Source organism: Meriones unguiculatus, chromosome 20, assembly GCF_030254825.1.
Source record: "Meriones unguiculatus strain TT.TT164.6M chromosome 20, Bangor_MerUng_6.1, whole genome shotgun sequence".
Classification (NCBI taxonomy): Eukaryota; Metazoa; Chordata; class Mammalia; order Rodentia; family Muridae; genus Meriones; species Meriones unguiculatus.
This window is the reverse complement of record NC_083367.1, coordinates 28,620,456-28,642,885: the sequence shown is the minus strand read 5'-3', so window position 1 is coordinate 28,642,885 and position 22,430 is coordinate 28,620,456. Positions and strand designations below refer to the sequence as shown.

General features: G+C 40.2%; 1 protein-coding gene across 6 annotated transcripts in view; it reads right to left on the bottom strand.

Moving 5' to 3' along the window:
• Window positions 1-8,518: 8,518 nt before the first annotated feature.
• Window positions 8,519-22,430, bottom strand: part of Ptprk (protein tyrosine phosphatase receptor type K) — a 515,071-nt gene continuing 501,159 nt past the window's right edge. For all 6 annotated transcript variants that reach the window (XM_060373711.1, XM_060373712.1, XM_060373714.1 and 3 more), the window contains 9 exons: window positions 21,666-21,820; window positions 19,248-19,383; window positions 18,862-19,011; window positions 17,856-18,029; window positions 15,657-15,788; window positions 15,359-15,484; window positions 12,470-12,633; window positions 11,617-11,752; window positions 8,519-8,770 (listed from right to left, as the gene is read on the bottom strand). In XM_060373711.1, coding sequence (XP_060229694.1) covers window positions 8,717-8,770; window positions 11,617-11,752; window positions 12,470-12,633; window positions 15,359-15,484; window positions 15,657-15,788; window positions 17,856-18,029; window positions 18,862-19,011; window positions 19,248-19,383; window positions 21,666-21,820 — 1,227 coding nt within the window. In that variant the 3' untranslated portion in view covers window positions 8,519-8,716. The remainder of the gene's footprint in view (window positions 8,771-11,616; window positions 11,753-12,469; window positions 12,634-15,358; window positions 15,485-15,656; window positions 15,789-17,855; window positions 18,030-18,861; window positions 19,012-19,247; window positions 19,384-21,665; window positions 21,821-22,430) is intronic.

The following is a 22,430-nucleotide window of genomic DNA, read 5'->3' as shown; positions in this document are numbered from 1 at the left end:
CTCAGAAATCTGCTGTTCAGATATTGCCACAGCTGTTTAAACTGTAACTATTTAAGCTGAATGTTTGCATAGTATAGATTTCTTTTAGTCTTTCCTAATTTCAATCCACTCAATTTATTAATGATGATGTGTACTTCTGATATATAAGCTGGGTCATGAATTTTTTAAATTTTTCATTGGCATTTGTAAATTCTTATATTTATGGTTGTGAGCCTCACCTTTAACAGCTGAGCCATCTCTCCAGCCCAATTTGTAAATTCTTAAAAATTTATAAATTGGAGAAGTTGAAGGAGGGAGGGTGAGGTTGAGAGAGGATGGGGAGGGGCCTACAGCTGGGATACAAACTGAATAAACTGTAATTAATATGAAAAAAACTAAAAAACCTGGTATTTTAGTTGGTCTGAAGTAATTATTGATATGTTAGCACCTAAATCTGTCATTTTTCTTCTTGCTTCTTCTTATTTACATGTGTCTTTTTTCCTTAACATTTTTGTGGGATTCTATCTTGATTACTTTAGTGCTTTTGTGCATATAATTCTCTCAGTGATTTCTCTAGGTATCCAGTTTTTACGTTTGACTTATGACAGTCTAATACCACCTATACCTTTGCTTTAAATTTTAAACTACAATCTTCTTTAATATCAGTGATGTTTTATTTCAAATCATCAATTATGATTGATAAAGACTTAATAATGCTGTAATATAACCATAATTGCATTCTTTCCATTATCCACCTTTCGTCTCTAATGTTTGGAAAATCCCTATTTCATCATTTCTTCTGTTTGAAGAAACACCTTTAGTCAAGATTGGACTAGGGGCAACAAAAGAGATAGAGATCATAGCATGATGCTTCACATAACTCTTCAGACACACACACACACATATATATATATGTATATATATAAACATATATGTATATATATTGTATATATATACAAACATATTTATATAACATATATATGTATATATATAAACTTAGAGAAGTTTTATATATATATATATAACTTCTCTAAGTTTATTTCTCAGCCTTACTAATAAGGCCATTAAATTTGGTATCCTTCAGTATCCCTCTAACAGTCCATCATTACACTGAGAAAATGAATCATGATTCCTTATGTAAAAATAGAGTGGCTTCCCCCCACCCCCTTGCCCTGCCTCAAACCACATTTGATCCCAGGCCATAAAGAACTTGACATTGGAAAATAAGTAATTAACAAATACTTTATGAGGCCAAAGATAAGACATGAGGGTGAAAAGAAATCAATCTCAGTCTGCTGACTGTGCTTCGGGCGATTAGATTTATGAAAGTAGAGGGCAGCCTCCCATCGTGGACAGGCAGGAGCTCACACTGTGTGCACCTGTCATAGAACTCAGTGCTCCCAGTCACAATCTGGGATGCGGGTGATGCACAGATGCTGTGCTTGCACTTGTGACTCAAGCAGCTCAGGCCATCCCATAGCTGAGAGACACGTGCTCCCTCTGAGTTTGCAGAATTATTTCCAGAAGGATGGTTTTCTTGTCATCATTTTGAGACGCTGACTAGGAGAAATGTGAGCTGCCTCACAGAATATGCTTTCCTGGTTTCAGCCAGGCACCAGTAAGCAGAGACACACTTACCTTTTTCTCTTTCTTTTCCTTATCTTAAAATAGGATCTTTCTCTCTGGTACACATTGGCCTAGAACTCACCATGTAGTTCAGGCTGGCCTTAAATTTGCAATAATTTTCCTTCCAAAGCTACCTGAGTGCTGGGATTGTAGGTGTGAGCCACTATGTCCAATTCATACCTACCCCTACTCCAGCCTTTCCTATCTTTAAGGACTGAGGCTTAACCTGGGTGTGATGTCTATAATTCCAGCACTCAGGGAAGCAGAGGCAGATGGATCTCTGTAAGTTCAAGGCCAGCCTGGTCTACAAAATAACTCCAGGACAGCCAAGGCTATGTAGGCAAATCCTGTCTCAAACAAACAACAAACAAAAAAGAATTGAGGCTTGTCTATGTATGGCTTGTCTTTCAGAATTAAATTAAGTATAGAAAAACAATTTTCTTGTTAGCTAGAAAAAGACAAAAACTTATTCAAGTTTAATAGTCAAAATCTCAAATATGCTTATTGTCATCCTGTGAAACTATCTTGTCTTACATGTCCCAAATTTATCTGACTGCTACAGGGTTCTCATATTCTTAGCTTACATGGATAGCTTTATGTTTATTATCAGCATAATTATGATTTTCTAACTAAATGAGGCTTAATGGAAAAGATTGTACTAGCTAGCTTTCTCTTTTGTTGTGGGAATAGATGGATCCAAATTCAATAAGAGTAATTTTACAACTGAAGAAACTTTGCACACTCAACTAAGAGGAAAAAAAAAAAAAACAATGAACAGTTTCTGAAAGAATGCATGCCGTTGTTGTTTTTTTTTTTTTTTACAGAGGTCATTTTATTCCTTTAATTAATTAATTATTAGTGTGCATGTATGGGCTTGCTGGAGGCCAAAGGACAATGCTGAGTATCTTCTTCAACAGCATTCCATCTTATACTTCGAGACTGGGTCTTTCTATTGAACTTGAAGCTCACTGATAGTGCTAGGCCAGCTGTCCAGCAAGACCCAGAGATCCCATTGCCTCCACCATCATCCGTAGCTATCACACAAAGTCTCAAAATCCAACTCACGTCTTCCTGCTTGAGTGGAAAGAACTTTACCCCCAGGCTTTAATTTGTAAGGGTATATTGAATACAGAACAGGTGCCAAAAAGATGTCATCATACAAATGTGTTATGTACGTTGACTGTATTCCCTCACTGACATCTTCTTCTTCCTGCTCCTTCTCATGCTGTCTTCCCCCAGTTTCAAACAGACAAAGGTTCTGAGACTGACATTCAACCAAGGACCATGTATGGACATAACCTAGAACCTCCACTCAGATGTAGCCTGTGGTAGCTCAGTAACCAATTGGTTTCCCAAAGTGAGGGGAACAGGGACTATTTCTAACAGGAACTCGATGACTGGCTCTTTGGTCTCCCCACCCCCGAAGGGAGGAGCAGTCCTGTTAGGCCACAGAGGAGGGCTTTGCAGCCAGTCCTGAAGATACCTGATAAAACAGGATCAGATGAATGGGGAGGAGGTCCCCCCATCAGTGGACTTGGAAAGGGGCACGGTGGAGATGAGGGAGGGAGGGAGGGAGGGACTGGGAGGGAATGAGGGATCGGGACACGGCTGGGATACAGAGTTAATAAAATGTAACTGATAAAAAAAAAATAAAAAAAAATAAAATAAAAATAAGGCAAATGGAGAACATAGTATAAAAATCCAGCTATAGCTTCTCTGGGACAACCAAGCTCCCATTTCTTTCCAAATGTATAAATGACAAAACAGTGAACTGTTATTCTACAATGGGGGGTCACTAAGCAAGAGCCGGGAGCTTGCACACATAGATTCAGGCTGTAGAGATTGTTTTGTTGTGCAGTTGGCACTGGTGGCTTTTTATTGTGCTCTTAAAACCCAAATTGCTTGTCGACATTAACAAATCTCAGTAACTGAAATTTCAACTTGTTTTCTGTTGCATCATCTTGAACAATGAGGTATGAATGAGTCAGAATGGATCTGTGGTCCCATGCAGGACACACTGGGGTGACACCTGCTGTATTCTTTGGCTGTGGACATATTTCAGAGTCCAAGAGGCACTTGCTGTCTTTCTGACACTGTTTTTTCCTCTGTCTTCCATGTCAAGCGGCCATTGTCAATCACCCTCACTCAGGCATCTATGCTTCTAACAGCAGAAACGGGAAGCTCAGAGCAGCTAGATTCCACTTGAAGGCATCTGCTGCAATATGACCTGAGCATTCATTTAAAAACCAAAAACCAAAACAAAATATGGCCCCAGGCAGTACCTGCTGGCCCATAAGCATGAGAATATCCCTCTTTTCAGCAGAGAAGGAGCATGGCCTTCATGCTTTCTCTACTTTCCCACTGGACTGTGTGTCTCCATGACTTCCCAAGTGAAGCTCAGTACATGGCCTTTCCCTGCCCGTACGGTCTAATTTCTATTTAGGAAAACAATTTGAATTTGAATTTCTTATTCTCACGTTACACTAAAGACATATCTCTAGGTAGTATTTTTTCTTTTTAAAGCTTCCTGGTCCAATTTTTTTATGCTCAGGGCAGAGTCAAGATTAACAAAACCTAAACAGTTAATTTGGTATGCCAGCAGTACCATTTTGTATTGGGGAAGTGTATGTTATTTCGTGTAACTGACAGGAGCATCCTGGAAGATACTAGCTGTCATAAAATATATCCCTGCTTTCTTCCAGGGACAGACTTTAACACGAAAGAGCGAGCTTTGAGATACTCTCTAGAGACCTTATGTTTATTTCAGTGGTTTAGAAATCCACCCATTACTTTCTTTTAGGATTTGATGCAACAGGATCCCCCTGGTGCTTGCTCTCTTCAAGGTTAGCATTTCAAATCACACTGGAAGAGGATGGAGCTGTTGAAATGTTAGATATCTATCACATTTCTATTGATCTTCGGACAGTTTATATTCTAGAAGTGAGTCATAGCTTACAGTAGATCCCAAGAGCAAGCTCTTCCTTTTGATTCCAGAGATAATATTCTAAAGCCCAGCAGACTGTTTGAGTAGGCTAGTGCTGGGAAAAGATGCGGTTGTCAGTCATTCCTCTAGCCTCCTTACACTACTGGGAGACCTTATGAAATAATATATAAGTAGCGATTAAGCAAGAGACAATAATGATAAGCTGATTTTTTTCCTCATGACTTAATATAGCATTAAGTAAATCATCCACAGTCTCGATGTGAAATCAATGTTTAGTAAAACACTGCCACACATCTGGGAAGGCTGTGAGGTTTCTGTCGGGTCCCGAGTAACAGTTTATGGGTAAGTTCTGCTAACTACATTGACTGGGTATGTAACACACTACTGAATATTCTGTTAAGAAAGAATGCCTGCCAAAGCTCATTGAATTAAATACAAATGGGTAACTTAAGCGCTCTAAGTTGCCAGCCTAAGTAACAAGACCACGGCCTATTTTCAGTTGGATTCCAGGTGCATTCTCCTGCATTATATCCGTGGTGTCGAGTGAGTGCTGTAGACGCTGGGAATCTTCCTTCTATTTCCTGGAAGCAGAACATAGTTGATAAGGAAAATATTGTCCAAATTTCAAAAACTGTGTCCGGAACCTGAGAGGGTCTCAACAAGATGAATGTTCAGTGAGCAGCATTGGTGAGAGGCAAACTTAACCTCTTTATGTCCAGGCAAGCGGTCTCCTTGTTGACCTTTCAACATCAGCGAACACTTGGGTGTACTGTGTTTTATCTGAAGTCCTTTCCTTTGTCCAGGGACTAAATGCTAGAAAAGGGCTGCATGGGTAGCTCAGACTAGAACCCTAATACATTTTCAAAGTACTTGCTTAAAAGTCATTTATTCCAAATTGCATCTCTGTCTGTGGGTCATAGATTTCCAACATCTCCCTAATAATGACACACAGGAAAAAAGGTTGAGAGAGACAACATCATGATCAATATTTCAGGAGAAACTGCCACAGGGACACAGAAAGGAGTTTCTAGGAGAATCATGCTGTTTGACAAAATGGCTGATGAAAGCAACTTAATGAAGAAAAGATTTAGTTTGCTTCCTAAGGTTCCACTAAGGTATGGTGGCATCATGGCAGGGAATGTGTCATGGAGCAAAGCTGCTTACCTCATGGCTGCCAGGAAGCAGACACATAGTGACAGCAAGAGGCTGGGGATGAGATACATCCTTTCTGAGGCATGCTTTCAGTCATGCATGTCCTCTGAGGTATTCTTGGTTCTCTCTCTCTCCTCCCTCCTTTCCCCTCCCTCCCTCTGTATAGCCAGTCAATGACTCTTCCTCAATTGCTTCCTTACCACCTTAGTCTTTGAGACAGTTTTCCAGAGAATCTAGAACTCAGCAATTTAGATAGAATGGCTGACCAATGGGCTTCAGGGATCCAAACAAGTCTTCGGGCTTGCATGACAGGTATTTTATGGCTAAGTTATCTTCCCAGATCCCCAACTCTTAATTTCTACCATCTCTCAATGACATCATCAAATTATGAATCTATTACTGAGTTACAGCCTTCATGATATATTCATTTCCTCAAAGCCATCAGTAGGAGGCCAAGTTTATAACACACACACACACACACACACACACACACACACGTATAATTCAAAATATAACACTTACATTCCAGAGCTCTGACAAAACTCCTTTCCAGAAGGACACGGCCTGGGCAAGACATGACCATGCATAGGTCTATTAAGGGGGGCTTTTAATGCTACAAAGCGTGAGTCTTTAAACATAAATATTCAGGAAAACAATTAGGCCTTTCCTAATGTCCTCTGACAAGCTGGCTACTGTAGTACCCAAACAAAGCAAGCATCGTTTATCTCTTGCTTTAGAGAAAGGACTCCATGTGCTCTTGGCTTGGAGTTTGGAGGCTTCATGGTCCACTGCCCTTTGTGAGTAGCTGTATTCCTACTAAGTTTGGTGCAGCTGTTATAGGAGAAATGAATCCTTGTGAAGCAAGTAAGAATCCCCTACAGTGGTAGTATGTCCCTCCTGGCCAGGGATAGAAGTCCTGTATGAGTTTGTAAATGTTTTTTTTAGTCAGGTATTTCTGATAAAGTTTGTTTATACCAAAACTTGTGCTGGGGGGCCAGAGTATAGCTGGTGGTGTGTGGGCTAGGTGGAACTTTCACAAACAAGCCAGCAGCTTTCTTCTTAGCTACCCTGATGTGGAATCCTCTCTCTCCTTCACCTGTTCTTTCTTGCCTTTCCACTCTCCACTGCGGGAGGAAACAGCACTGCTATGGGAGAGAGCTGTGTCAGCTTCTGAGCCATCCCGAGGTGAGCTGCTTCACCACTCTGAGCTCCTCATCAGAGCTCCACTACAGGCCTAGAGTAAAGAGGACAAGGGGCTGTGGGCGGAGATCCTCATGGTGATGGCAAAATAAATTCTTGCTCCTTTAAAAAGTGGTTTTCTTAGGTATTTGGCAGAAACTAATACAAATTGTAACAATATATCGAGAATAAAAGAAAATAATAACAATAATAGATACTTGGCTATTTTCCCCTTCATTGATCTAGACTACGTGACATGCAGTTTAGGACGTGATTCACGCTTTTAGTGGATTTTTTTGTGGCATACTCATACTGAGTCATAGACGGACTATTTACTTGGGAATAAAGAAATGAAAACTTAGCAGAGAAAATGATGTGCAATCAATATACATCTAATTATAAAAACTTTATTTCACTCTTACTCTAATTAAATCTTTATAAGCACCATGTCATAGACTGGCAATGTAGAAAGAGGCCTCTGGGATGCTTCAGTCGATGACAGACTGCAAGCCGAAGATGTGGGGTCACTGCCATGCAGAGCACGTGAATGAGACCACACTTGGAAAGATGCGCTGGGGAATCTCATCAAGTCAGGCACCGGGAATTGGGCGCCAAGCTGTTCACACCCTCTACGGTGAAAGCCCCGAAACATCAAAGAGAACACCGGGTTACCCTGACAGTTTTCAGTGTGCTGAAACTTGACCCTGAAAGCGGCAGTGTTGCTGTTGTGCCAGGCCACAGTCTGAGAAGAACAACTCCTTTCAAGTTTAAACAGGGCTTAAAGGGGATAGTTAACATTGGGCAAGCTACCCGCAATGTCTTCTGCTCTGTGGATTTCTCCTATGCCACCATCGAGCCATCATTTACCTAATGAAGCTGGGGGGGAAGGAAAAAAAAAACTACATTTTCAGCAAAACATTTTAATTTGGTCCTCTATTCAAAGACACTTGCTGAGATGTTTTACATAAATTTAATTCACAAGCATGTACACAAGGGAACCACTACAAAGAACATTGCTTCCTGGTTTATGAATAAAAAGTTTATCCTCTACTTACACTAAACATACAAAAAATAATCTACAAAAATCGTTTACCATTGATTTTAGCTAAAGAAAAAGCTTTCTTCTGAAACAAAAATGACTGTGTGGTGGTAGTAGTTTAGCCATCAAAAAAGTAATGTAAGTAACCAATAAATATAATGTGCTTCTTCCGTATAGACATATTTACACTTGAGTCTTTGGCTTATGTTATTTTCTAAAAAGAACTTTAAATGATCCAGCCATCATTGCACATTAAAAGAAAATAAGCCAGTTTTATATATATGTATATATATATATATATATATTTATACATTTATATAGGGCTCTGCTACACTTGGAACATATAAAAATGAGATTTACTATGAATTTGCAAAGCTTTTGTTTTCTTCCCAATTCTAAGGTTCTGCAGCTTTTATTTTATTTTTTTAAAAAAGGGAGGGGACTGCCACTTAGAAAGTGCATGCAATGTGTGGTAGCTGCTCTACTCAAAGCAGGAGAGAAAAGGCTGCGTGGTCACCATCCAGACGCTCATCGGTTCTCACTGGGATCTGCTTCTTAGCAAAGATAATTTGGGTGGCACAAAAATGTGGATGCTCTCATACAGTAATAGAAACCGGTCAAGTCCTTTTTATTAAGATACACAACTTCATAAGAAAAATACGTTTGCCTCTCCAATGTAAAAGCCTCCCACCCCCCCACATTAAAAGCTCTCTGTGCAGGTGGAACAGGTTCAACAGCTGCTGGCTCAACAGACGAATGGATTTCCGCTTGGATGCTCTGCAAACAGCCTCACCTAACTACGAGGACTCCAGGTACTCCAAAGCCACGTCATAGCAGAAACGGTACTGCTCCTGAAACACGTTAGGACAGAAGGGATGAAAGGAGTCAGCAAGAGGCTAATAGTGAATAATAGCATCCGTGTGAATTCTCGACACCCAATTTAGATTATTTAAGAGTTGCAAATTACTTATTCTGTATATAACAGGAACATCTGGCCATACATATTTTATACTAGAGTTTAATGATCTCTTCTTAAGAAAAAAAGTGCAACAATAAAAAGATGTTTTGTCTTTGCCTGCATTTTCTACACTTAATATAATGCCCATAATTTTTATGTGATTAAAATAGTTATAATCATCATCCAGAATGTTTCCACTTTACAAAAACGTAAAGAAGCGGAGTGTGGTGGCGCACACCTTTAATCCCAGCACTCTGGAGGCAGAGTCAGGCAAGTCTCTGAGTCTGAGGCCTGCCAAGTCTACAGAGAAAGTTCCAGGACAGCCAGGGCTGTATGTAGAAACACTGTCTCAAGAAACAATCAACCAATCAAACAAACAAACAAAAGAGTAAAGAGTTGTCATTAGAAGCAACTGTAAAAAAAAATCACCTTTGTTTATGTCAGTCCTTTTTAGTGCATGATTAAAATACTAACCACCTCAGAATAAATAAAATTAGAGTTTATAGGATGATTTTATGTTTTTTACATCACACAATTTTGAGTCTTTATATTACACAAAAATCCACAATATGGATTATTTGTTACTTCACTTTGATAGTTTCCTGTTTCATATTGCTGCTGGGTGTGTCAGTGCCTGCATCATTTCTCCAAATGATCTCTTTAGATAAAAGAAAGAGAAAAGCAGAGGGAGAGAAAACGATCCACTGTAAACCGCCTTTTGCATTTGTTTTTCACTTTCCTGTAGTTGATATTCTATTGGAGTATCATTTAAGTAATTTTTAAAAGAATATTTAAGAATTTTTTAAAACAAAACTTCAAGCTTATTTATGCCTAAAAGTAGATTTCTGCTTGATAATGAGACATTTGAGTTAAAGCTACACTTCCTTTGAATTTATCTACGTACTTAACCCATTATCAAGAAGTTTAAAAAAAGCCCAGAGACTATTTTATAAATCATAACTCATACTGTGAGTTCCCTGCAAAGTTCCCAACCTAGTCCAAGTGAGTAAAACTCAGGCTTAACTGGAGAAGAATTTAATACGTGTATTATTTCTAAAGAGAATATCCACGAGTTTCCTAGAGGAGGGGATTGCTCTCACCCTAACTAGCAAAGTAAATATCCTTTACAGTAGCTTCCACTGGGGTAGTGCACCCCAAACACAAACAACAAAAAGTGTTTGCAGCCACATAGTGCCTCTCAATTCTGTTCAACTCTAAATTTCCCGACCAAACTCAGCCTAAGCCCGCAGCAAACTTTACTAATAATTAATGTTCATGAGGCAGAGCTTTCTGTCAATTCTGTCAAGATTTGTAGGACGTGAATACAACGGAAAATGGTAACTCACTGGAAGGTTCTAGAACAAATGTTCAACTACAGACTTGTAAGTGAAAGAAGAGGTGATATCAAAGATGAATTTGGGGACAAAGTCACTTGTGAATGCAGGCGTAGTCCCCATGTGACTCGAAATGTTTCGGGAAGACTGTATTTCGCAGGTTACACATCTTGAAACCAGAGCCCTGGCTACCTCCTGTCCATTTTGTATGCTAAAAACTTTCAAAATCCACATTCTTTATCCCTTTCAAATGCCAGCATCCCAGAGGGGGAACATCATTTTGTCCTAGGTGGAGTCCCCTACAAGGACTTGAGAAAGACAGAAGTAAGCTACCGCTTACCAAAGTGAAACAGCACAAACCAAAGTCTTCAGATGTTTGCTCAGGAAGCAATGGACCTCCGGTGTGAACAACCCAGAGCAGGAAGTGGTGAAAACACACCAAGGGCTTACTGATTTGGCATGCTCTCTCTCTCTCCCTCTCTTATCTGATCATCTTGATAAAGTAAGGCAAGCAACAAGCTCTTCTGGATTACTTTTCTGTGAGTGCCACAGCTGTTCTCTTCGCGTGATCTCCCAACATGTAGCCCCCAATAAGACATGTGACAGAGGCAATAACTGTCTTTCTTACTTGGTAAACAGCTCCATACAAGTGAAACTTCACTCACATATATCCATCAGTCCCTTTAGAAGCTTTGTGAGCTCAGAAGAACTCATGTCACATTGTGTGGACTATACCTTCAGGCTGATAAAAGCTGAAAAGTGCTAGCAAGGGCAAACTGACAATTCACATTCAAATTAGACAGTGAAGGATTATAGATAATGAATGCAATAAACTTCAGTTGCTCTTTCAACACACTGCATGTCAGGTCTGTGGGTACAGGTCAGTGGTAGAATACCTAGCCCAGCATGCTCTGTCCTGAGTTCTGCATGGAGCAACACTCAGACATGCAAGCACATATGCACCAAAATAAGCCAAATAAAGCAAAGTAAATGAATAAAAAGAAAGTAGGGGTCTGAGATTCGGAGATGACCTATGAACATAAATTCTCTGCTAGTTAACTCAATATGCTTTAGCAAGCAAAAAAGAGACTACACTTTAGTGGGATTTATTATTGTAGAACTATTTACAGGAGTGTGCTACAGCACAAATTTACTGAATCCAAGACCAAACCCTACACATTCCTCAAATTAAATGAGAGCATTTTCTTCACCCAGCAGTTCATGTGATAAGCAGTGCCTTTATTTGGGTAGAGGCAGACTCACCACCTTCCACCTATTAGGCACAAAGTCCCAGAAACAGTCATTTGCATATCTGACTGATTCCCGGGTGTGTGTGAATCCAAAACAGTAGGTAGGTACATGACTTAGTAGTCACTGAGACCCTCCCTAAGATTCTGAGGCTCACCGGGGCTTCCACCATGTTTGGCTTGCTGTTCCTCAGGGTCTTTACTGCATGAAAAACGTCCACTACGTTTTGACGCTTCACCATCTCAACCACAATGCCTATGGCACAGAACATGCCGCTGCGCCCGCCGCCATTCCTGGAAGCAAAGACACTGTAAGGTTAGTGCCTTCTGGGGAATGGTGTGCCACACCCTCAGCTTTGCCTGGGAAAGGAAACTCATATTTAAAGCTTTCTCCGTGTCTTTGGATTCTCCTTTATCCTTGTGCATGCAAGTATGAAGGGCAGAGAGGACGAAACTAGAGGATAAAGTTATTATGTAGTAGCCATAAGTTGGTGCAACGTAGAAATGCTGAGATGATAATACATTTGCAACTGTATGAAGCAAATAGGTTGTTCGGACAGGTGCTTCAAAGGGTTAAAGCATCTAGCAACTGCATAATTTTGATTTCATTTCATTGCATGTTTGCTTTGCCTGCACACATGTATGTCTGTGTACCTCATGCTTTTGGTACCCATGATGGGCAGATGAGCACACCAGGTGTCCTGAAACTAGAGTAAGAGGTCTGTGGGCTGCCAGGTGGGTACAGTTGAGGCCAGTGTTCTCAACTGCTGAGCCATCTCCTCAGCCTCAACAAGTGTATAATATTTAATAGTTAGGAAACAAAACAAAAACCCTAAAATTAGTAGCAAATTATTAATTCATGAGACTAGAGTTCTAGTTTGAAATAAGATCTATCGTAGGTCTACCAGGAGTTGAGAAGCATCTTCTAAACACAAGCAAAGCAAAGGCTGGTGAGGAAGTGAACTCTGAGGTTTCATGTGCCACTAAGCCATGCTGCCCTGCCCTACTCACAAGCAGTGGATGATCGTCCGGCCTTCCCCTTCCTCACATTCCTCCTGCCACTTTTCCACCTGCAGTATCAGTTTCAAAAATGAGCGCTTGGAGCCAGGCACTTCTCGATGAGAAGCCCACCCTAGGTACTGGAACTGCTGCACCATCAGATAGCCTTCCTGTGGCTGTGGAGAAAACCAGCATTTTGGGGGAAGCACAATGAGAGCCTTTAATAAACAGTAGAAGACGTGCAACCCTCACGATACAAAGGAAATTCACACTGGACCCCTTCTAGTGGATCATTCACCACTTTTCTTCTCGCCTTGAGGACTTTGAAGAGGCTGTCCTCATTTGTTTTGAGAACTTCTTATTGTAAGTTCAGGGACTTTTATGAAAGCATTCCAAGGTTCAAGAGCAAGAGTATCCAACCTGACCTTTTATCTGCCCGAGAGGGTTTATATTGATGGTCGGCATGATAGGATCTAGGGCTGCCAGTGAGACATCTATCTGGGCATGCTTGGGAAGAATTATTTACATTGGGATAAGTGAAGTGGGAAGGTCCACCCTAGGGTGAGCAGCAGCATCTGAAAGGCTGCGGTTCTGGTGGCATGGAAAGGAGGAAACGAGCTAAGCACAGGCCCTCCTCTCTTTCTGCTTCTAGGCTGTGGATGCCAATGGACCAGCTGAGTTACCCTCTTGTTGCCATGACTTCCTTGCCAGGAGGGACCATATCCCTCAAACTACAGGCAAAATAAACACAGCTCACTTACTCTGCTTCCGGTTAGACATTTTGTCAAGAATCAAGGAAAAGAATTAAGATAGCGCCTTTCCTCATCCACAAACCTTGCACCACTTGAGTCCTACTGTTCAGCTTCCTCAAGACTTTAAGATTCATCTTCCCTTTCTTGCTACAACCTATACAAGTTATGATAACTACTTCCTGGTAGTTTCCTTTAACAAGCCTCTGCCTCCCTTCCATCTACTGTTACTACAGGCATGATGGTTTTGCTGAAATTTAAGAATGACCTTGTCGTTCTTGGATCTAACGGCTTCCTAATGTTCTCAGGCTGCCATAACTGCACACCCCTTTCATGACCTGGTTCACCAATGCCTCCAAGCCTCTTTTTCCTCTAACACAGCATTGAGGCTGGAGACAATGTTTTTCCTCTAGCTCATTCACCACTTTTCTTCTTGTCTTCAGGACTTTGAAGAGGCTGTCCTCATTTGTTTTGAGAACTTCTTACTATAGTGTTCTTTTCACTGTCAAGGAGAATAGCTAATTTGACCTAGGTTTGCCTGGCGACTTTCCTGTGATGGCACAGAACCTAAGTGTCCTGGGAAATCTCACCCTCAAATAACACCTACAAATTCTTCAAAATTTTGCTCAAATACCCCTATCTTACAGGAGTTTTCTCTGGTCACTCAGCTATGTGTGATCCAGTTAAAGAATTTATATTCTGTGCTTCTCCTCTGACACCTGTGTCAGTAAACAGATACTTGCACAATTTCTTATGTGGTGCTACCATTCTCTGACAAGGCAAACATTCCTTAAAGATAAGGAACTCTCTCCTTTTGCCTAGAACCCTGAGGGAGAATATGGAGAAGACTAGGCAGTACATTTAGTGAGCCATATCAAGGGTACCAGATTTCCAGTTTCACATGGAAGGGCTTATGTACCTCCTGGACTGCAATCTACTCTAATAACCTTATGTGTGTATTAAACTCACAATGAAGTGAGTGATACTAAATAATGAGACCGAGAATGAAAATATCATGTATAAATAAGCACCAGAACATAATATATGCAGGGGGATAATCAAAATAATATATACACTAGGGGGAAAACAGAACAGATTTCAAATCTTGTTCTAGAACACTTTCCACAGAAAGAGCTCAACCCACAGATGACTTTTGCTTCTATAGTTGAGCATCTACAGTTGCTTGGTTCAAATACCACTAGAGCTAGACTGGACCAGATGTGCGAACATAATGAGATTCCATTTGAATTAAAGTCTAAGCTAGTCATGAAGACTACAACATGACTGATTTCACCTTTTCTCCACTGAAATGAGTAATTCATAGACATAAACAGACCTGATGTCTTTAAGAGCAGGGCAACTCCTTCTATTAAAAGCACCTTTTCATAAAGTTTACTGTTTCTCTTAATTCTGCTTACTATCTCTGCTTACATAACCTCAATGGCTTTAGTCATTTTTCTCTCAGTTGGTTTTTAAGACCTTCAGAGATGCTATTGTGCAAAACACATGTCTTGTCAGGGAAAGAAAAACTCCTGTGGGACACAACTGTCACTCAGCTGCTGGCAAAAGGCACAGCAGCAGCAGCGCCGAGTCCTCCTTTAGAGCTGGGCAGAGCCAGATGCTGCAGTGCTCTGAGACTGGAAGGGAGAATGAGTAGATGAGGGGAGGGAGAAGAATCAGAAGTAACTGACTTCTCCCCCAGGCTTGGGTTTCCCATTGCACACAGGTCCTGAAAGTGTGACACGGAAGTCTCCTGTGAGAGCTGGCCTGGTGTATCCTGTCCTCTTCTGTCGCCATCATGACTAATCTTACTTTTCACTAGGATGCTTTTTTTCTGGGCTGGATATCAATACTAATGAGGTGTTCCACCATCCTTTTCGTAAGTCCACAAGTACTCTGGGGCCAGTCCCAGACTATCAAAGCAGACTGAGCGATGGCTGCTGAAATCTACATTTCCAGATGGAACATGCTACTATAGCCACTGACTGGAAAAGCTGGCTTTCAGCATTTCAAATTCCCTGTCTGGAATACAAGATCGTGTGGTGTTTATTAATTATTCTCTCCTTGTTGTCTGGATATAATGATGTCCCGTCAGGACCACTATCTACTTGTTCTGCATCAGCTCAAGTTAACATGACCAACAAAGACTCACTCTTGTTAGGTTGCATATCCTAAAAATCCGATTGATCACGTCACAGTCCATTGAACAAGACATGCATTCCACTTGGATAGGGCCATAGCGCAGCATCCCTTCTTCTGGCCAGTACTGAGGGCAGCCCTAGAGAAGTGAGAAAAGGAAAGAAATGAGTGTTTTTTTTGTTGTTGTTTTTTTGTTTTTTTTTTTTCTTTTTGTTTTAGGGGGAGGGCTGTATAATAAGTCCTATAAAGTAGGAAATAGTATTTTATTATTAGTCTACTAGGATGCACAAAATCAACCAGTGCCCACCAACCTGGGACAAGTCTACTTCATTTAGCATCACAATGGAGGTGCAGCCGTAGTCATACACTAATCTCCAGAAGTCTTTCACAGTGTTTGGAAGTGGGTACTGTGTAACGATGAAAGCCGCTGGTTGCCTGTAGCTCTGTCAACAAATAGGATGGTTGGGAAATGTAAGAATGTAAAATGTGTGGTCCAGAAGCGAAAAATGGAGGTAGACATGAGCATATGTTCACTCTACACCTTTATGAAGTTCTCAAAGAATAGATAAAGAAATAAAATGTAGAATCGGTTGTACAGATCCCAACGTACTCCACTGCAGGAGTGCAAGTAGCGATGGTAACTTCCCACAGACATGGAGCCTGAGTGCTGCCCAACCCACAGGAACACTGCGATATACTGGAACCAGTAACAAGTAAACAGCACAGCGTCTGATGTTGCTGAAGTATTAGGGTCCCAATTTTATTTCACTGAGAAATGTTAATACAGGATAAACGGAGAGGAAGAGATGGAAAAACTTTCTGAGATGAAGGCCCTCCATAAGGCACCTTTTGGGTGGTTTTAATTTCCCAAAGGTCTCTGATAGGCTGAAACAAAAATCAGCAAAACATCCCTGCTCTGTCCATATGTACTTCATTTCTACATAGATAATGTTATTAGAGCCATCTCTTCTCCAATTAAACACACACACACACACACACACACACACAGGTACCTCAAGGTCTTACAGTTACTATGTTGTGTTGGTATCATTAACTTTTCTCTGGTTGCAAAAGCAATGTTTATTTGGCCTGGGAAATCTGTCAGTCATGAGCTATACTAAAACACAAATACATGTTTTTAGGTAATGGTTTAAAGCTATGCGGGTGAGACTCTAGACACATCAAGAATGGGGTTAATTTTAGTGAGGTTGCAACCAGGTTTCTCTGGTTGCAAAAGCAATGTTTATCTGGCCTGGGCAATCTGTCAGTCATGAGCTATACTAAAATACAAATACATGTTTTTATGTAATGGTTTAAAGCTATGCAGGTGAGATTCTAGACACATCAGGAATGGGGTTAATTTTAGTGAGGGCCTGCTTTCTGATAGCTGTGCTCTGCAGCACAAAGACGAGCAGAGAAACTGTAAATGTAGCCTTTGCAGGAGACTGTAGGGCTTTCCACACACTTACAGAGTTCCATGTGTGTATGAGGCTACACATTTACTGAAATTAATTTTAGAAATCAGGCTTGGGTGGCCCAAGCCTGATATCTTAAACACTGCAGAGACGGAGGCTGGAAGATCAGGATTTCAAGGCCATCCTCAACTACACAGAATATTAGAGGGGTTAGCTTGGGTTATGTGATACCCTGCCTTTTAAATAAATAAAGATAGCAACTTAAAAAAAACAAAAACAAAAACAAAAAACACCTCAAAATAATCAGTAGCGGAAAAGACTCCTATATTTTCCCTGCTATAGTTTCATAGGTGAAAAGGAATTAGAAATAAAAGCAATAAATTGCCTTAAAGGATTCTGAATCTTGACAGCTTTCTCATTCTTTTCAAGATAACCAAAGCAAGATGGCTGAGGGCACACTTCAAAGTCCCTTCCCTGTTGTTCTGTTTATGGGAAACTGACACTCACAGCACACCCGGGAGCACCTACAGGTGATGAGCAAGGGTCAAAATAGTTCTTTCCTGATGATGGATTTGTTAATATGACTTTGCTCATGGCTTCCCTAGTTATTTCTAAATAGTCTCAGCTAATACTGAATAAAATGAGTTACCTTTAAATTACTAGAACGCTGAGCATCACAGATAAATATTTCCAAATTAAAAATCCACTATTTGGGTAGGATATGGCATTCTGTTATTGTTAAAATGTAAAATTCCTATTATTCAAAAAAGTTATCAATCTTCCTTAAGTTAATTTAGATGAAATTAAATTAAATCTTAAAATAATTATGATGCAACATATAACTTGTGATATTTTTATATACATATAATACAACAATCAAACATCAAATCTACAATAAACCTATAAAAATTATAGTTGCTAAGAATCTCTGGAGATGCAACCTAAAATTTTCAAAACAATTTGTATTTCATCAAGTTTTCAATTTTCCATTCTAGTCCATTTTATAATTCCATGGGGGAAAAAAATAGCCAGTGCTCAACTGAGTTATATAGATCTTAAGGGTACTTTTATACTAACAAAGAGTCAGTCTCTTACATCCATAAGAGCAGCATTGATGTAGTTACTGCTTTCCCCATCAATTGTAATTAAAAAAGGCAGACATCTGTCAGGTGGGAGCATGTCCATGAAACGATTCTTGTCATGGTTCCTTGGCAGGCATGCTATGCTGCAGTCTTCAGCTTGTAGACGAGGGGTGACCGAATTCAGAGTCTAAAAGGAAAAGGGAACCCAGGTTAGAAGACAGTGACCCATTTAATAGCACAACACAAATCCATCAAGTATTTGGGAAGCCAAGTGGAAGGTGAAGGATTTGTGCCAGGCAGTGGCAGCTACCTCTGTGACTGGCTGATAGATTCTTTAGTTAAGCTAATGAAGCTTGTTCAGTGACATGGTCCAAGACACATTTTATTCGCACGTCTCTTCTCAAAAGGAAGGAACAGCTAAACAGCACAGTACACACAAAATACACTGTCCAGCCAGAGAAAACAAACGGGTGATCCACGGCAGTAATTATGACCTTCAAAAGGGAAGCTACTATTTGCAATTACATTTTGGCATGCTGTAACACTACACCAAGAATCTAAGTAGCATTTTCCCGGAGCTACGTGTGAACTCATTTTCTTCCATATTAAGGGCTGTTTAAGGGCACTGACCACATTGGAGCTAAAACCATGTTTGGTACAAATGTCAGCTATTATTATTAATACTCTGATTTCACACCAAGCATGCCAATGAAGGTCTTTTTTTTTGGGAGGGGGGAAGTTATAAACATACAAATTATAACCAGATTTGACTGCTATAGTATCTTTTTCTCATATTCTTTTCAAAGCATAAACTCATTTGCCCTTCAGGATATAATAGATATCAGTGCATTACTAAAAAAATGAACACATAATGTATATAATGAAAGACACAAATGTTATATTATAGCTGCAGAAGGGTCAAAGATCATACATTTCACTTGAAAGACCTTTTCTAAAAGTTATTAGTGCCCAAGACAAATTGGCAAGGCTTTAATAGAAAACTTAGAAACAGTCAGTACCTGAAATTCATCTTTGAGATGAGAGGAGTTAGTCTGAGAGTCTATTCTAATCATATCAAAATATGCAGCTTTAAATTCACACACAGGGATGGCAGTTTCTCCACACAAGCAGGCTTCTAAAATGGCATCATGAATAAAAATGTACTGCTCCTATCGAAAGGAAGAAGAGACAAATTCGTACAGGTTAACAAAATTTAGGTTAGAGGAGATAGAGAATATACTTAAGTTGACACCGAAGTTTCCTTGCACGATTTAACGAGTCAATTAAGTTATATCCTCGTTATGTAATGAGTTAATGTTGATTATATACCCAAAGTACGTTTCACGGGGTAAAATGGCAGCAACAAAAGCAGAGAACAAAGTTGACTAAGGGCAAGCCGCTGTACCTCAGTCTGGACCATGTTGATGCGGCGGGATCGCAAGGCTTTGACACAGTTGTAGATGTCCACCACGCCCTCTCTCTCAGCCATGTCCAGCATGATGTCAATCACGATGTAGCAGCCCGTGCGGCCGGCACCAGCACTGAAAGATTGGAAGGAGTATGAGAAGCACGTTTCTCTTTGTAAGCCTGACTCTCAGCTATGCCTTGAACTATATGAAGTCAAAACAGCTTAACAAAACACAAACACGTAATTTTATATGCCACACCAAAAAATACCTAATAATGCACGGATAACTTCACGTGCCATGTCTGGTTTGGCATGTGGTTAGGCTGGACAGAAGAGTTGCAAGCGATTTTCAACCTGTTGTTCAGGTTCCAAACCTCTATCACATGGCCTTCATTTAATGCAAACCTAAATGTTGTACCTTAACTTAAAATGTTATAATTTCATACTATTTTATAATGTCACACTCATGGGATTGCAACAGTGATGGGACCAAGCTAGGAAATTTAGCTCCACACTGAATTTCTTTCACACTCCTATCTTCAGTGGTTGAACAGCAAGAGGAGGCTCATTGTCTCCACAAGGCTCATGGAAACACCAAGGCTTATGATGCCAAAGCCTTCAGATGAAACACGGGAGGAGCCATAGCTCACAGGAAATGCCAAAGATGGTTGGTGAAGAGAGTGATGCTGTCGAAGAGGAAGATCTCCCCTTGCTCCTCTCAGAAGAGAAAGGATATTTAGTCAGTATCTGAAGGGAAATGATAAGTGCACAGTGAAATACAGAGTGAGATCTCTCTTAGGCTACAATGATAGCCACTCCTCTAAAAATTTTATTCGACACACTTACTTTAGTATTTTCAAGTGCATGAATGTTTTGCCTGTATGTATGTATGTTTACCATGTGTGTGCCTGGTGCCTAAGGACATCAGACGAGGGCTGGACTCCTGAGACTGGAGTTACAGACAGATATGAGCTGCCACGTGGGTCCCGAGACTTGAACTGGAGTCCTCTGCAAGAGCAAGTGCTCTTTAACTACTGAGCCAACTCTCTAGCCTGATGGCCACTCTTATGTTTCATTTATAAAGCAGAATCATATTATTTGACCCTTTGGAAAGTCTCTAGTTTTACAGGCAATAAGGTAGACAGCACAACTGAGAGGCAGTAAAGGTCAGAGGGAGAGAGTTGAGGAATTCACTGTCTAGCCAGTTTCTTCTTTTCCATACATGCAGAGATGGATGACCATATGAGTAGGAAAACGGTACTTCTGTTTCTTGGAAACTGGAAAATTCCACAGCATTTTTGAAGCAAGCAATTCACAAGAACACAAACCCCCAGAATTAAAAATGTATTTTGTCTCATTTTCTAAATGGTTAGCTAGGTTGATGGCATTATTTCTTTGCTAGGCAAGTATGGTCACCTCTCTTACACTTGCTAATCTTTTAGAATGCTAGCCAAAGATTTGTTAGGTATCACTATTTCCTTCCCTATCCCTCCTTTTCAATCACTGTTTGCTATGTCTGTGGCAGGTAAGTAATTGAAGAGACTGTATCAGATTTCTGCAGGATTGAAATGACATTTTTTTCCCTTTCAGTCTATGTCCAGTGTCTGATTATTTTAGAATGCCTCTTTTACCTTTGTTTCATTCTTTTTTTAAGGTCATTGAAATTTTGATGGTTGGATTTTACAGAAAGGAAAAGAAAGATGCTGAAGTTCAGCTTGTGAAATAGTTTCAGAGGAGAACTATCTGAGAATGGTCTGCAGCCTTCAGAACAGCTTTTTAGAATCTGTACTTGTTTTTTCTGGCCCTCTTTCAAAATGAGCCTGGCAGTTTGTTTTTCGTGTTTTTAGTGCTTTTTCTTTTTCTTTTTTAATAAGTTTTTAATCAGAAGAAATCTGTATTTGATATTCATGTTTTCAGCATATACTTGTAGATTCTCAGCAATGTAGTTTTTAAGGTCCTCTGATGGATGGTGTTTTGAGAAAAAAAAAGTTATACACCTGTTTTATAGTCCCAGTTCTTGCAACTGAGGCCATTTAGTAACAGCACATGTCTTAAACACAGCTTTAAAAGCTGGGATTCCAGTGGGAATTAAGTAGATGGGGAAAAAAAAAGAATAAAAATAAAATAAGAAAAAAAATGTCTGTTTTAACTTACCACTCTATACAGTATGCGATTTTCAAAACTGGTAAAACCGGCAGACAGAAAAGTTGCCACTAAAAGGCACTTTCCTCACTCGAACAGCACACCAGGGCGAATGTGTGGACTCTGTAAATCCTTAGCTTATATCCTACACAAAACCAGCATTTATCTCAGCTCTACATCATCTGTAGCACAGGCAAATATGAGCCTCATGAGTGACATTCGTGCTGACAAGTCCTGTCTGGCTGCTTATTTAAAGCGAGGGGCATCACTCACCTGCAGTGGACGACAATGGGCCCAGCACTGGGCGGGTTGGACAGCTTGACTCTCCTGATAAAAGAGAGGAGTCCTGTGGCGTGGTACGGGACTCCATGGTCTGGCCAGCCAGTGAAGTGGAACTGTTTGACCTCACGGATTTCGTTATAGCCCCTCTGTACAAAGACAGAAAACAGCGCTTTAGGAAGGATCCACAGAAAATCAACAAATGCACTTACGGCTACTAGATTGGAGTGACCATAAAAATAATGAATATTTACTGAAATTTATTTATTTATTTTTTTTAAGGATACTGGTCTAACATGGTCTGGTAGCTTAACTTTTATCACCAGAGAACTGCCAGAAAAGAAAGTCAGTTTTGTTCGCTTCTCTGGGTAAATTTTTATTTGCCTTGACAGCTTGCTTCTTACCAGTAGTGACAACATATGAAACTATTGGGGGGACAAGGAGGAAATGGGAAAGCCCTCCTGACCTAGTGCATCGAGTTCTCAAGTGAAGATTTCAATACCTTGCTTATCCATGTTGAAAATGGTTTTGAAGCATAGTCTGTAGGGATTTTCCAGGACAGTGCTACACTAGATTGGTTTGTGAAAATACACAGGCAGCTAAACTGTTCCCTGGGTAAATGATTTTTCTCATCTCTGTGAAATAATTTGGCTCACAAAGTATTATCTATAGTACCAACACAGTGGAAGAAGTGAAGCGCCCGCTGCCATTTCTCTCTCCTACCAGGTTAATAGAAGAGAACCTTATAAAGGTGTCTAC